Below are 15,091 nucleotides of genomic sequence, written 5' to 3'. Positions count from 1 at the left end.
AGTAAGTTGTAACAAATAGAAAAGTGATATTGCTGCATGATATCAACTCACCAGAGCTTACTGAGACAAGACTTCTCCGCTTCTCATTGGTTGCAACATGCTGATCAACCTTTGGGAGATCATACACCTGCCTCCAGGACTCTCCTTCCAGTTTTAAAGGTTCGGGTACCTCTTTTCCAGGAACTAAGGCAGTAGCTGGTTTCAGTGGAAGTTGTGGAACAGCCTTCGGACAGGTTTCTACTGTTATGTTTCCATTGTAACTGACAGTGCCAAATTTGTTCACTGCTTCACATGTATATACTCCTGTGTCCTTCTGAGTGACATTGTCAATTATCAGTGTGCAGGAACCATCTTGCTTCTTGATATGAGAGCGTAGGCTGGGTCTTATCTCCTGGCCATCTTTCAACCATCGCATGGTATTGGGTTTACCCTCTATAATACACTGAAGATGAATGGTGCCATTTAATTCCACATTTTGGTTCTTGAACACTTCTTTGAAGACAGGCCGCATGTCCTTGCGAATCTTGTAGCCCTTGAACGCTGCTTGGATCTTGATGGCTGCTTCCAGCATCTCTGGTTCATCTTCTAGGTTTATGTCTACACTTTGTTCTTCAGATTCAGTCAATTGCTGCTGAGGTGTAATACTTTCCTCTTTGTGCCCTGGTGAAATCATAATGGGTTGTTTGCTTATCTGAACAGATGTTACAGACTCTTCTGGAGTTTTTTGTACTGTTTTGATCGATTCTTTGTTTTTATGAATAGGAGTAATGGATTCCGCCACAGGTGATGTTGCAGCTCTGATTTGTTCTTCGTTCTTCTGTACAGGAATGATGGATTCCTCTTTAGGCGTTGTTTCAGGCTTGGTGGGTTCTCCCTTCTTCTGGACACAAACATTGGATTCCTCCAGATGTCTAACTGCAGTTTTGGTGGGTTCTTCATTTTTCTGTACGGGTATGGTGGACTTGTCCTTTGGTGTTGTTCCAGGCTTGGTGGGCTCTCCCTTCTTCTGGACACAAGCAATAGATTCCTCTAGATGTCTAACGGCAGCTTTAGTGGGTTCTTCGTTCTTCTGTACAGGACTAATGGATTCCTCTTTAGGCGTTGTTTCAGGCTTGGTGGGTTCTACCTTCTTCTGGACACAAACATTGGATTCCTCCAGATGTCTAACTGCAGTTTTGGTGGGTTCTTCAATTTTCTGTACGGGTATGGTGGACTTGTCCTTTGGTGTTGTTGCAGGTTTTGTGGGCTCTGCATTCTTCTGAACAGGAACAGTGGGTTCCTCAGTACTTCTTGATGTAGTTTCGACAGGTTCCTTGTTTTTCTGAGCAGTAGCTGTTGATTCTTCCACAGGCAGTTTGGCGGTTATGGCGCCTTTGTCTGTCTCTACAAGTGCAGTAGGTTGTTTGGGGGTTGCTGTTGCTGTTTTAATCGATACTCTGTTCTTTCGAACCGGAGCAATTGGTGCTTCTGGCAATTCTGCTGTAGTTTTCACTGGTTCGTTGCTCTTCTGAACAGCAGGTATCTGTCCTTCTGAAGGTTTAGTTGAAGTCTTAATAGATTCGTCTTTCTTTTGTATCGCAGTATTGTATTCCTCTGGAGGTTTTGGTGCAGTCTTGATAGACTCCCCATTTTTCTGGATGAGAGCAGGAGCTTCTCCTGTGCCTTCTTGTGAGACCTGTCCAGCCACCTTGTTCCTCTGAAGTGGGGCAGTGACCTCCTCCATCCCCTTTCTACCCGACTTTTCATGGGTTTCAATGGGAACAGCGCTTTCTTTAGTGACTGCAGTGTCTTTGGTAGGTTCCTTGCTTTTCTTAATGGTACTGACCTGTTTGGTCACTTCAGTGGGACTCTTGATGTGTCCCTTGTTGTCCTGACTAGAGACAGTTGCTTCATCTTTGTTGTCTGTGGATGAGCTTACCACTCCTTTGCTTTTCTGAATGGCAGCAGTGTCCTCAGGCGCTTGCACAGAACTCTTAATGGTTTCCTTGCTTTTGGAAGAGATGACCGTCTCTTCATGTTTAAGATCGGCCGGGGGTCTGAGACTTCTTCTCCTTTTTGGAGGAACAGGCAGGTTTTCTGGGCCTTTGACTGACTCTTTCTGTCGTACAACCTCTTCCCGTGAGCCTTCATCTCGAGTGCTGACAGCACCTTGGCTCTCCTCTCTGACAGTCTCTGAGACACCCAGAGGGCCTGCTTCTGACACTTCCTCTGAGGAAAAGCTTTTCTTTTCGATCTTTGACACGCTGTCATCCTCAACTTTTTGCCTCATTAATGTTTTCTTCCTGAGATCTTTATCCACAGTTTTATTATCACTGAAATCCTTTTCAGACTGCTTTATCACGGTCTCATCATCCAGTTCTGCTCTCTGCTCTGCCTTAGCAACATGCCTAGGAGTTGGAACAGCAGGCTTGACAGCGTCTGGTTTATGTATCGGTTCCTCTTTAGGAACAGGCCTGACTTCTTTCACTCGCACAGAGGCTGTGGTTTGAACAGTTCCGGAAGAGCATGAATAATCTCCTTTGTCCTGGGGGTTGATATTTAAGATTTGCAGCTCCTGCTGATAGCCATCTTGCTTGATTTTATACTTCAAACCAGACTTCAGAGAGATGTTTCCCTTCTTCCACTGCACTGCAACTCCAGGTTTAGAGAGTTCACAGCAGAAAATAACAGTGTCACCCTCCTCTGTCTCTTGGCTTTCTAACTCTTTCTGGAAGACCAGGGGCACCTCTTCAAAAACAGAGAACATTGTGTCAACATGGAGCATTGTGTCAACATGGAGTACATTCCATAACAAAGCTTGTAATCTGCTCTCTGAATGTACTCTATTTATATGTGTAGATATTAATGGATTATTGTAAATATAACAGTAAATATAACAATCTGTGAGGGGTTGAAAAAACAAACGTGAAAAGAAAAAACAAACACTAAACCAGAGTGCTAGCAAATTGCGTTGCAACTCTGCCCCACTGTTTATGACAGTGTGTGACACTTTAGACGAATGTACCTTTTACTTGGACAAAGGCTGTGGTCTGCTGATCACCAGTAGAGCATGTGTAGTCTCCCTTATCCTGAGGGCTGACGTCATGGATACGCAGCTGCACCTCACAGCCAATGTGCTTCATCTCATACTTCCCACCGGGCCTCAGTAGAACTCGACCCTTCCTCCACTGCACCGCCACTCCGGGTTTAGAGAGCTCACAGTTCAAGAAGAGCGTTTCACCCTCCTTTACCTCTTGGCTTTCCAGTTCTTTTTGGAAGAAGAGGGGGTATTCTAAGAAAATCAAAAAATTGGAAGATTGAAGCAACTGCATGAGGTATTTCAATAAGAAAAAAACAGACACATGCAATTGAACTATTATGGTATAACTCGCAGATGACCGCAAAGCCTGTTTTCCTGAGAATCAGGAGATTTTTGGTGAACTACAAAGTTCCTGAATTATCCAAGCCAGAAACTATACCAGTTACTGTTGAAGTTCCTCTTCAAATTCACACGCATGTTCCCCCTGTCCCAGTCCTTAGGTGATAACAGAAAGTTCACTCATGAAAAACACTTACCTTTAACTGTTAATGAGGCTTTGGTCTGCTGATCTCCAGCGGAGCATATGTAGTCTCCCTTATCCTGAGGGCTGACGTCATGGATACGCAGCTGCAGCTCACAGCCATCCTGCTTCATCTCGTACTTCCCACCAGGCCTCAGCAACACCCGACCCTTCCTCCATTCCACCGCCACTCCAGGTTTAGAGAGCTCACAGCACAGGAGGACTGTCTCCCCCGCATCTACTTCCTGGCTCTGCAGCTCTTCCTGGAAGAACAGGGGGTGCTCTGGGGAAATCAAATCAGATCATTCAATCATTCAATATTTTCGCAAAAAGTATCCACACCATAAAAACATGGCAACCACATCGAAGGGGAAGGATTTTGACCACACCCATACAGTGTTTACGTCTCATTTAACAGAACAATACATTCCAGCATTAATCAAGCCAGACCTCGGACTTCAGATGCTTAGAGAGGGACAATTGGCTAATCTCTCCTCCAAAGTGTGTGGACTGGAGTCTAACAATTCTAAGCAAATTAGTATGATTCCTCACGTTTTTGGGTTGGGAGACTCTGCAGGCGGTTAATATATCAGCTATATTAATATGCAATGGAGAAGGAGTGTGCGAGTTTATGTCCTCCTCCCTGATTGCCACGGTTATGGTCGAAATGACAGAAAATAAAATAGTTCTGGGATTTGGCATGAGGCAAAATAGAGGGGGAGAGGGAAAATGTCTTAGGAAGAAAATATTGTATCTGAAATATAAGCACAAGGCAGCCAGACACATGTTATTAATACCAACAAGAAAAGAAGATAACACTAATGCATTAGAGACATGATTATGACAGAAGTCTTTTAATCTCATCACGAGTACTCAGAGTAAGACATCAGAGACAAATCATACAGGTACTGTACGCGCACACTGGGATCACATGAACTGCCTCCCATGGTTATTGAAATCCCAGTTACCTTTCACTCTGACAGGAAGAACTTCAGCATAAATGCACAAAAAAGCTATTAGCATACCTTTCACTCTGACTGAGGCTGTGGTGTACTGGTCTCCAGCAGCACACTTGTAGTCTCCCTTGTCCTGAGGGCTGACATCATGGATACGCAGCTGCAGCTCACAGCCATCCTGCTTCATCTCGTACTTCCCACCAGGCCTCAGCAACACCCGACCCTTCCTCCATTCCACCGGCACTCCAGGTTTAGAGAGCTCACAGCACAGGAGGACTGTCTCCCCCTCCTCAACCTCCAGGCTCTGGAGCTCTTTTTGAAAGAACAGGGGGTGTTCTGGGGAGAGAAACATATGGAAGGTTGGGAACGTCCTGGGTGAGCTGACTGACTTTTTAAGGAGGGGGAAATCTCAACACAGGACGTCTTAGTGACCTTCACTTAGCATTGGAGTGTACTTGAACACAGAAAGCTCCTTAACTGGTGACAATATAATATCCTATAATTACACCAGATGTGGTTTTAATCTTTGCTCTTATTCTGACATGTTTATTTTATGATCTGTCATTTACATTTTCAAGGGAGTGTCCAATTCCCCAACAAGTAAATTGCATTTCCTGAGAGCAGCGTCACTGATGTAACATGCTTGCCAAAGAGAGGGTCGTATATAGAAACAAAACAAAAAAACCTGGAAAAATGAAGGAGAAGCTAAATGTATGTGCCAACAAAGACTGTAGTGTGTACTGCGCAATAATGTTGATTTAGCATGGTAGCATAACATGGTAGCATAACATGCATGTATGAGGAACTGAAAAGAACCATCTTGGTGCCCTGCCCTTTAATAACAGATCGGCTAGATGTAAAGTACCAGTCAAAAGTTTGGACACACCTTCTCATTCAACATTTTTCTTTATATATTATATTAATAATAGCACCATTGTAGATTTATACTGAAGACATCATAACTATGAAAGAACACATATGGAATTATGTTGTAAACACAAATGTGTTAAACAATCCAGAATATGTTTTAGATTTTAGATTCTTCAAAGTAGCCACCTTTTGCTCTGATGGTAGCTTTGCACACTCTTGGAATTCTCTCAGTCAGCTTCATGAGGTAGTCACATGGAATGGTTTTTAATTAGCAAGTGTGCCTTGTCAAGAGTTCATTTGTGAAATGTCTTGCCTTCTTAATGTGTTTGGGACCATCAGGTGTGTTGTGCAGAGGTAGGGTGGGTAAACAGTGAATAGCCCTATTACTACTACTACGACTACTGTATTAATCCATATCATGGCAAGAACCACTCAGCTAAGTAAAGAGAAACGTCAGTTTATTTAAGCAATAAGCCCCAAGAGGCCGTGCTTTGCGCTGATTTTAGAACAGGTAACTCCCCTTACCTGTTCTAAAATCAGCGCAAAGCACGGCCTCTTGGGGCTTATTGCTTAATTAAGACATCAATGTCAGTCAATCCGGAACATTTCAGTGCAGTCACGAAAACCATCAAATGCTATGATGAAACTGGCTCTTACTAGCACCGCCCTAGTAAAGGAAGACCAAAAGCTAGCGCTGCTGCAGAGGATACGTTCATTATAGTTACCAGCCTCAGAAACCGCCAATTAACAGCACCTCAGATTAGAGCCCACATAAATAATAAGAGTTTAAGTAGCAGACACATCTCAGCATCAACTGTTCAGAGGAGACTGCGTTAATCAGGCCTTCATGGTCGAATTGCTGCAAAAAAGACACTATTGAGTAGGGAATTGCTTGGGCCCAGATAACACAAGAAATGGACATTAGACCAGTGGAAATCTGTACTTTGGTCTGGCAAGTTCAAATTTTAGATTTTTGGTTCCAACCGTTTGTGATACGTTTGTAATACGCAGAGAAGGTGAGTGGATGGTTTCAGCATGTGTGGATTCCACATTGAAGCATGGAGGAGGAGGAGGAGGTGTGATGGTGTGGGGGTGATTTGCTGGTGACACTGTTGGTGATGTATTCCAAAATCAAGACACACTTAACCAGTATTGCTACCACAGCATTATGCAGCAACATGCCATCCTCTCTCGTTTGCGCTAAGTGGGACTATCAACTGTTTCTCAACAGGCCAATGACCCCAAACACACCTCCAGGGTATGTGATGGCTACTTTACCATGAAGGAGAGTGATGGAGTGCTGTGCCAGATGACTTGACCTCCACAATCGCCAGACCTAAACACAACTGAGATGGGTTGGGATGGGTTGGACCACAGAGTGAAAGAAAAGCAGCCAACAAGTGCTCAGCATCTTTGGGAACTCTTTCAAGACTTTCAAGACATTCCAGGTGACTATCCTCATGAAGCTGATTGAGAGAATATCAAGAGTGTGCATAAAACATATTCTGGTCTGTTAAACACTCTTTTGTTGACAACAAAATTCCATATGTTTTCTGTCATAGTTTTGATGTTTTGGACAGGGGCCAACACAGCCTCTATCATGAGATAACTCAAGGGTGTGGACCATCATTATCATTTAGATTAATATTCATAGCTTGGCACACAACAAACTAATTTCACTAGGTTGAGGACAAGTGCGAGTAGATTCTACCCAAGAGAGTTTATTGTCTGTCCTAGCCAGGAGGAACTTTGGCATAAATGCACAAATAAGACATTAGCATACCTTTCACTCTGACTGAGGCTGTGGTCTGCTGGTCTCCAGCGGAGCATGTGTAGTCTCCCTTGTCCTGAGGACTGACGTCATGGATACGCAGCTGCAGCTCACAGCCATCCTGCTTCATCTCGTACTTCCCACCAGGCCTCAGCAACACCCGACCCTTCCTCCATTCCACCGCCACTCCAGGTTTAGAGAGCTCACAGCAAAGGAGGACTGTCTCCCCCTCCTCAACCTCCAGGCTCTGGAGCTCTTCCTGGAAAAACAGGGGCTTCTCTGGAGAAGCCAACGACAACAACATCAGGTCAGGGTGCTCATAGTCCATAACGAATCAGAGACACAAACATAAACAATCTTAGTATAGGGATTTTACAAGAGGACAGTACATTCTGACTTTAACAATATGTGTTCAGATGAAAAGGACAAAACTGACTGACACACTGGCATAATAAGGATAATCCTTGTAAATTCCTATTTATATTTAGATGTAAACTTGTCTTGTATAACATAGACAGAGGAGAAATGCACACAGCTGGTCTAGGCGACGTGCCATGTTAGTGCTTTCCAGTGTGTTTTGTGTTAGCAATTTGTATAGTGAGGCGCCAAGCTGTAAATGCCTGAAACTATTTTCTTCTTTTCCTTGGCAAGAAGAATTGGTCATAACTGTGGATGTTCACCAATGCCTCGAACTGTAATTTTGTATTAGACTGAATAGTGCTCTATAACATCCCTGTAGGCCATTGGAATACCTATACCTTTGACTCTCAGTGAGCCTGTGGTCTGCTGGTCTCCAGCGGAGCATATGTAGTCTCCCTTGTCCTGAGGACTGACGTCATGGATACGCAGCTGCAGCTCACAGCCATCCTGCTTCATCTCGTACTTCCCACCAGGCCTCAGTAGAACTCGACCCTTCCTCCATTCCACCGGCACTCCAGGTTTAGAAAGCTCACAGCACAGGAGGACTGTTTCCCCCTCTTCAACTCTCTGGCTTTGCAACTCTTCCCGGAAGAATAGAGGATTTTCTGGGGAAGAGAATGAGAGAAAAAAAACATAATTTTGTGTGCTTACAAAAACCTGCTGATGAAATTGACTGGATTAACACATTGGGAGAAAAGTACTTATGTGTAACAAACAAAAAACAAGTACGTTCAACGAAACATACAGTATAGATGTGGGTCCTCTTAGGTGCAAGGAATTCATAAACCCGAAACTGGAAATTGGCAACAAAATGAATCATTTGATATGATGAAATAGTTGGATTTGCCTACTTACCCAAACATCCATTTCATACTTCATCAATTTTTGCAAATCCCAGTATACAAGAACATTACTAAAGACAGCTGAGCTTTAGATGAATATCTAAAAGCAACAGATCAGGAGGATGACATCTGATAGCAAAATAACCTCGGATAAACTTTCCCCCTCCATCTACTGTTTTGTTAACAGCTCACTTCATCAAACCAAAATGCTGAAAGCCCTTTCTGTTTACTGTGATACATCCTCCATGACAGAAGGTTGACACTGAGCTTTAGTGAGATTTAGAACAAGAACTGCAGGCCAAGTTGCATCAGAGGTCTACACTCATCTCAAACATCTGTTCTTCATTCTATGTCAAATTAAAAAACAAAAATGTATCAGTCAAACCATCTATCATAATCTATCATAGTCTACTGCTCAACACAAATCTTTCATGTTATTTCCAGGACAGGCCCAGAACTTCAGTCGCCTTTGCAAATGCCAGAACAACTATTTTTGATCTGTTTTTCCTTTGTCTTCTTGTTCTCCTGGGTTCAGCTGTCATATTCACGAAATATGATCTTATTTCTATGCCTTCCAAAATTCTGAAATTCCAGGTTTAGAGAGTTAAAATCATTCCACATTTGTGCCCCATAAGAAGCTGTAGCCCTCCATTACCTCAGGGTGTGCTAATTAGCTGGCTAAGGCAGACAAACGTTAACAAAGACACCTTAAGTACCATTAATACATGGGCATGCCCACCTATGTAACAACCGCTGAGAGATTGTAATAATGTTCACTTGAATGACTCTTTTTGAGTTACAACATGAACCTAGGCAACATTACCTTTAATGTGGGATTAATCTCTAAGTCCTATATAAATACAAAATATTCTGATTTTGGTTATGAAAAATGTGTTTTGCAGTATGATGGCCGGAAAACACAGAGACTTGTGCCCTGGAGTGTTCATGGGTCCATCATTTTAAGCCAGAAGCACAGGATTGGCTCTGGACTTACTGAAGGGTAAGATTAAATGGTTGAGCAAACCCTATCATCACCAAAATAAGATGGTTTGGGGGTACCAGTGTGCCAGTCCAATAAGCACAGTCTTTTATGCACTTTTATGCTAATACAGCTAATGGCTAGCCTAATGAATGAAAGAACTTCTTCCACCGACACTAATGCACAGGTGGAAATCAAAACATTGTGTGGCAATGAAGGGTAGTTTTGTGAACCAAAAAACATTTACCTTGGATGTGTAAGTCAGCTTTTCGCCAGGAAAATGGTCGGCAAAGCACTTCACAGAAGTATATAGAAACTGTGTTTTGTGTGTCACAGCATTGGTCATACCTTTCACTTTGACGATGGCAGAAGTTTGCACATCTCCAGCAGAGCATGTGTAGTCTCCCTTGTCCTGAGGGCTGACGTCATGGATACGCAGCTGCAGCTCACAGCCATCCTGCTTCATCTCGTACTTCCCACCAGGCCTCAGCAATACCCGACCCTTCCTCCATTCCACCGCCACTCCAGGTTTAGAGAGTTCACAGCACAGGAGGACTGTGTCACCTTCTTCAACCTCTTTGCCCTGCAACTCTTCCTGGAAACGCAGAGGATGCTCTGAGGAAACCAAACAACACAAAATAAAATAGTCAGCATTCTTCTTCCATATTTAATACATATTTACAATTTGCTTTATGGATCAGACTGCAGTATTTACATTCCACATAAGTACTAGTAGTGATTAGCATGGCGCTATGTTGCATTGTGTTCAAGACTACATGTCAGCCTTGTTCAATCTACAGGATAAGACTCAATAGGAGAATCCATCTTGCCTTTGACAGTGAGTGTAGCACTTGACTGCATATCGCCACTGTCACACGTGTATACCCCGGTATCCTCTCTCTCCGCACTGTGAATCAGCAGAAGGTTCAACTTCCCTTCCTTGCGTAGCTCATACTTCTCTCCCGCTAAGAGAAGCACGTTTTTCCGCTTCCAGGCGACCGTGGTGCGTGTGTCAGAGGTCACACAGGACAGAGTGGCGGTCGCACCCTCGAAGATGGTGGTGTCTTTCAACTTTTGCTCGATCAGAACTATGGTCATGGAGAGAGAATGGTCATTACCTTCTAACATCCATACCAAAATGCCTCAAATCAAAATGCATTAACAGAACACAGTGGCATCAAAGATGTAAAAAAAATTATAAAGATTTAGGAATTCCATAAAAGTCTCTTAAAATTGGTGGTGGTCGTAAGTTTTCCAATTCCTTGCATTAAATGTGACAAACTATCGTCCTGTGGACTGCCTCACTTTTGGGTTTGCTCAGCACACGCAGACGAGCAGAGGTCCTTTCGTTCCCCACGGCAAACGCCACGATCCCGGCCTCCTCGGCTGTGGCCCTGGTGAGCACCAGGTGATGCTCTCGGCCCCGGCAGCTCATCTGGTTCATCTCGTTCTTCTGCAGGACGGTGGAGCCCAACCACCACACGCCGTCTGAGTAGTCGTTGTGGGACACCTCACACACAAAGAGGGCGTCCTCTCCAGCAGTAACGGTTAGGTCCCGCAGCCCTGACACTATCTTCACATGCTCTGGAGAAGAAGGGGAAAGGATATCAACACATGCTCTGGAGAAGAAGGGGAAAGGATATCAACACATGCTCTGGAGACTAAGGGGAAAGGATATCAAATGAGCAGTGCAGTCCTTGGTGGTCTCATTTCATGACTGCAAGTACATTTAAGTTTGTACGTTTCTAGTGTATTTCACACTTGTGTGCCATACGGACAGAGACTATATTTGGACACAAATTATGTTGGCTGTTGAAGCAAAGCTAAAACCTAACACAGACTACATTACAAAAGAAAATGAACCTTTGCCGGTTGTCTTACCTTTAACCTTAAGTTTGGCACTGGTGACCTTGCCTCGCGTGCCGCAGGTGTAAACTCCTGCATCCTCTGGCTTCAGTCGGCGGATCTCTAGCGTGTGGGTGGTGCCCTGTTGCTGCAGGGAGACTCTGGCCGCTTGGCTGAGGGTTTGTGAGTCCTTCTTCCAAGTCACCGGGGCACTGGGATTTGAGACCTCACAGCTCAGGACGACAGACTCTCCTTCGGTCGCCTCCAGATCTTCCAGTTCCTTCTCGAAGTACACAGAAGCAGCCGCTTAAAGGGAAAAGGACAATAGGAGGCAAAGCATATTTACTATGAAAAATACTACTCGTAAAAAAATGACAAATCAATTTTTTCACTGAATCACACCTCAGGAATTAGTTTGGAATGCCTAATATCTGTAGTTCATGTTCATAAATACGCTCATTCAATTAACAAAGTGATGCATTCCTAGTAAGTGTACATAGGAGTACCAATGAAAATCAGCTTAAAGATTAAACAGGCAGTCAGTCCTTTGCTTATGTGGGTGAATTTGTTATATCCAATAAAAGTTCAATCACAAAATGATCCTGTCCAATTTTACAATGTTACACATGCATACGTCACCAGAGCCTAAGACTGATCTTCATGTTGAACTCACCCCTGACATTTACTTCTGCGGTGGTTCTCTGTTCTCCGATCACACAACTGTATTCCCCAACGTCCTTGGGTTTCACATTGTTTATCTGTAGCTCTGCAATTTGGCCTTCGTGTCTAATCAGGTACTTGGCGCTGGGCAGGATCTCATCTTCCCCTCTCCACCACTCAACGGGGACTCCAGCCTTAGACAGCTCACAGCGCAGGCTCACCATACCGCCCTCTGAGGCCTCCTGGTTCTTTAGACTTTGTTTGAATGTCACAGGAATCGCTAAGGAACCACAAGAACAAATGTAATCAGCTATGCAATAACACTGTACAGATCCTATATTAACTCTTATTATCACTTAATACGAGGTGTGGTTATTAAATAACGAGAGTGTAATTACGAGTTTATCAGGTTATATGAGTATAATGAACGAGATTTCTTCATTTCAATTGAATTACAGCATTGATCTCAATATTTAATAGCCACACCTCGTATTTAAGAGTTCTTGTTACATTGTAGTTATACCATAAAGGACAGCGTAACATACTCATTACTATGGTGTAACAGCACTAATATGCTCTAACCTCATTGCCCCAACTTAACTTCTGCACCTCATCTTATTCTGCATGACTTAATGTTACACAGTACTTGCTACACTGTAACAAGGGCAGTATGAACATAAAGTTTAACCAAAAATCTCTCCCAACCAAATATTTTGATGGTGGCCTTGGTCTTCTGGTCTCCGCACACGCAGCTGTAGACGCCACTGTCCTCCTTCTGTCCCTTCTTGATGAAGAGCTCCATGGTGGCGTCCTTCTGTAACATCTGATAAGTTTGTCCAGATCTCAGAACTTCATTGTCCTTCCTCCACTCCACGGGCACGCCTGGTTTAGACAGCATGCAGCTCAACATGACACCTTCGCCCTCCTCAACCTCCTGGTTGACTAGCTTCTTTTTGAAAGTGATTGGGGGAACTAACAATGACAAAAAACAAAACTTGTTAGATATGCTGACAAATATACCGTCCGTTCATAAAACTAAAGGAATAAAACTAACACTGGTTTCTTGAATGTCAAACCCTCTCTTACCCTTCACGGTGAGCTCAGCGCTGGACTCGGAGTCTTTGCTTTTACACGTATACTTCCCGGCATCGCTCTCTTCCACATTGAATATCATGAGCTTGGTAAACTTGCCCTCCTGAATCATCTCGTACTTGTCTCCAGGTGTCAGAACCACTCTGCCCTTTCGCCACTCAATTGGAGCCCCTGGCTTGGACAGCTCACACCTGAAGACCACACTATCACTTTCTTTGGACATCTGATCCTGGAGCTCTCGCTTGAAGGTCACAGGAAGAGCTGCAGAACCATGTATATATTTGGCAGTTACCACATCATTTATTTTTGTTTATTCTTTATTTTTGTTTAATTCTATCGACCAACCAAAAGACCAAAGATTCATTTTAATTGATGGTATGTCCCATACATTAAACCAATAACCTGCTTACATCTTGAAAGAGCAAATGGAACCTACCCCTCACTTTCACTTCCGCTGTAGTCTTTATGTCCCCCACAGAACAGCTGTACATGCCACTGTCCTCAAGGGACACGTCACTAATGAGCATTTCTACAATCTTCCCCTCTCTCTTCATCTCATGCTTCACTCCAGCAGTTATCAGCTCATTCTCCTTCCTCCATTTGATCATAACCCCAGGTTTGGACATCTCACACCGTAAGGTGACAGTGTTCCCCTCCACAGCTTCTTGACTCTTCAGATTTTGCTTGAACGTCACAGGGGTTGCTGAGAGGTAGTGGCATAATCAACATTGATTATACATTGACATCGACTCATTAAACATTCTTATTCAAACTGACTTAAAGTAGAAGTGTTATATAGAGTTTTTAGAATGGGTGTTGCTACCATCTTGCTTTACCAGCTGAGCTACAGAAACTCACAGTATGTAATGGAACAGCTGTAAATTTGAGTTAGAAAATGAAAGCGAGTGTGTAAATTTGATTGTGGGAAAATACACCAAGAATGATATTCTCAATGAAAAGCTATTCCTATCACCAGTGATTGAGATGATGGCTGCTGTTTTCTGCTCTTTGCAGACACAGGTGTACACGCCGCTGTCCTCTGGAAGGGCTTTCCTTATCACCAGCTCCTGCACGCATTCTCTCTGTCTCGTCTGATACTTGTCACCTGTCCGCAGCAGTTCCGCTGCCTTACGCCACTCCACTGAAACTCCGGGTTTGGAGAGTTCACAGCGCAGCGTCAGGCTGTTGCCCTCTTCGCCCTCAAGGTTCTTCAGCTCCTTTATGAACGTAGGAGGAAGGGCTGGAGAAAGGCACATAAAGAGAACATGAATCACGAATGGAGGACAATCTCCCAAATACAGTTTGCTTCTTCTATATGCAATAAACTGGACCTTTTACTGAAAACAAATCCATTAAAAATATGAATATATGAACAGCGATTATTCATAGAAATTCATGAATGAACAAGGGATTCAATATCTGGCGGTTATTTGTGTTGTTTTTCACTGTGTTCTTTCAAGAGCATTGTAAAGAGATGCCTTACCCTTCACATTGAGTTCAGCACCCGCTTGTGCATCTTTAGTCTTGCAGGTGTATCTGCCTGCATCGCTCTCCTCGACTTTCCGCACCACCAGCTTATTGTACTTCCCCTCCTGCCTGGTCTCATATTTCTCTCCAGACTTCAAAATCAGTCTCCCTTTCCTCCACTCCACAGGGGCTCCCGGTTTGGAGATCTCGCAGCTGAACACTGCGCTGTCCCCCTCTTTCGCTGTCTGATCCTGAGGCTCCCGCTTGAAGGTAACGGGATGAGCTGAGGAAACAGTGGTCATAAATCACAGTTAGGATGGCAGAACCTCTTCAATGACCATTCTCAGTGACCGCTCTCAGTGACCACTCTCAGTGACCACTCTCAGTGACCACTCTTAGTGACCACTCTCAGTGACCGCTCTCAGTGACCACTCTCAGTGACCACTCTCAGTGACCGCTCTCAGTGTAGGTTTTACACCGCTACAGGGCCCCTCAAAAGAAGCCGTTGTCCGTCCCTGTGATCTTTGGTCTTCAGAAGAAAAATGCTGTTTAGTGGCGTGCTGTGATTCAGAGATCTATTCTGAATGCTGTTCAGAAATAAAAGGCATAGTAAGGTGCTATGTATAAATAACTTCTGGAACTGTGCCTTC

The 15,091-nt window shown here is 43.9% G+C and overlaps 1 protein-coding gene across 1 annotated transcript in view; it reads right to left on the bottom strand.

The window, feature by feature from the left end:
* obscna (obscurin, cytoskeletal calmodulin and titin-interacting RhoGEF a) overlaps nt 1-15,091 on the bottom strand; it is a gene marked incomplete at its 5' end in the record, with an annotated part of 54,223 nt that overhangs the window by 26,564 nt on the left and 12,568 nt on the right. The window contains 16 exons of the mRNA XM_080860308.1: nt 52-2,727; nt 3,005-3,247; nt 3,556-3,822; nt 4,565-4,831; nt 7,149-7,415; nt 7,895-8,161; nt 9,726-9,992; nt 10,208-10,465; nt 10,683-10,961; nt 11,259-11,528; nt 11,896-12,162; nt 12,588-12,854; nt 12,969-13,235; nt 13,411-13,677; nt 13,948-14,214; nt 14,458-14,724. Of these exons, the coding sequence (XP_080716434.1) occupies nt 52-2,727; nt 3,005-3,247; nt 3,556-3,822; nt 4,565-4,831; nt 7,149-7,415; nt 7,895-8,161; nt 9,726-9,992; nt 10,208-10,465; nt 10,683-10,961; nt 11,259-11,528; nt 11,896-12,162; nt 12,588-12,854; nt 12,969-13,235; nt 13,411-13,677; nt 13,948-14,214; nt 14,458-14,724 (6,663 nt within the window). The remainder of the gene's footprint in view (nt 1-51; nt 2,728-3,004; nt 3,248-3,555; nt 3,823-4,564; nt 4,832-7,148; nt 7,416-7,894; nt 8,162-9,725; nt 9,993-10,207; nt 10,466-10,682; nt 10,962-11,258; nt 11,529-11,895; nt 12,163-12,587; nt 12,855-12,968; nt 13,236-13,410; nt 13,678-13,947; nt 14,215-14,457; nt 14,725-15,091) is intronic.

Source organism: Sprattus sprattus, assembly GCF_963457725.1.
Source record: "Sprattus sprattus genome assembly, chromosome: 2".
NCBI lineage: Eukaryota > Metazoa > Chordata > Actinopteri > Clupeiformes > Clupeidae > Sprattus > Sprattus sprattus.
Note: the sequence above shows the minus strand (reverse complement) of the source record. Positions and strands in the feature narration are given on the sequence as shown.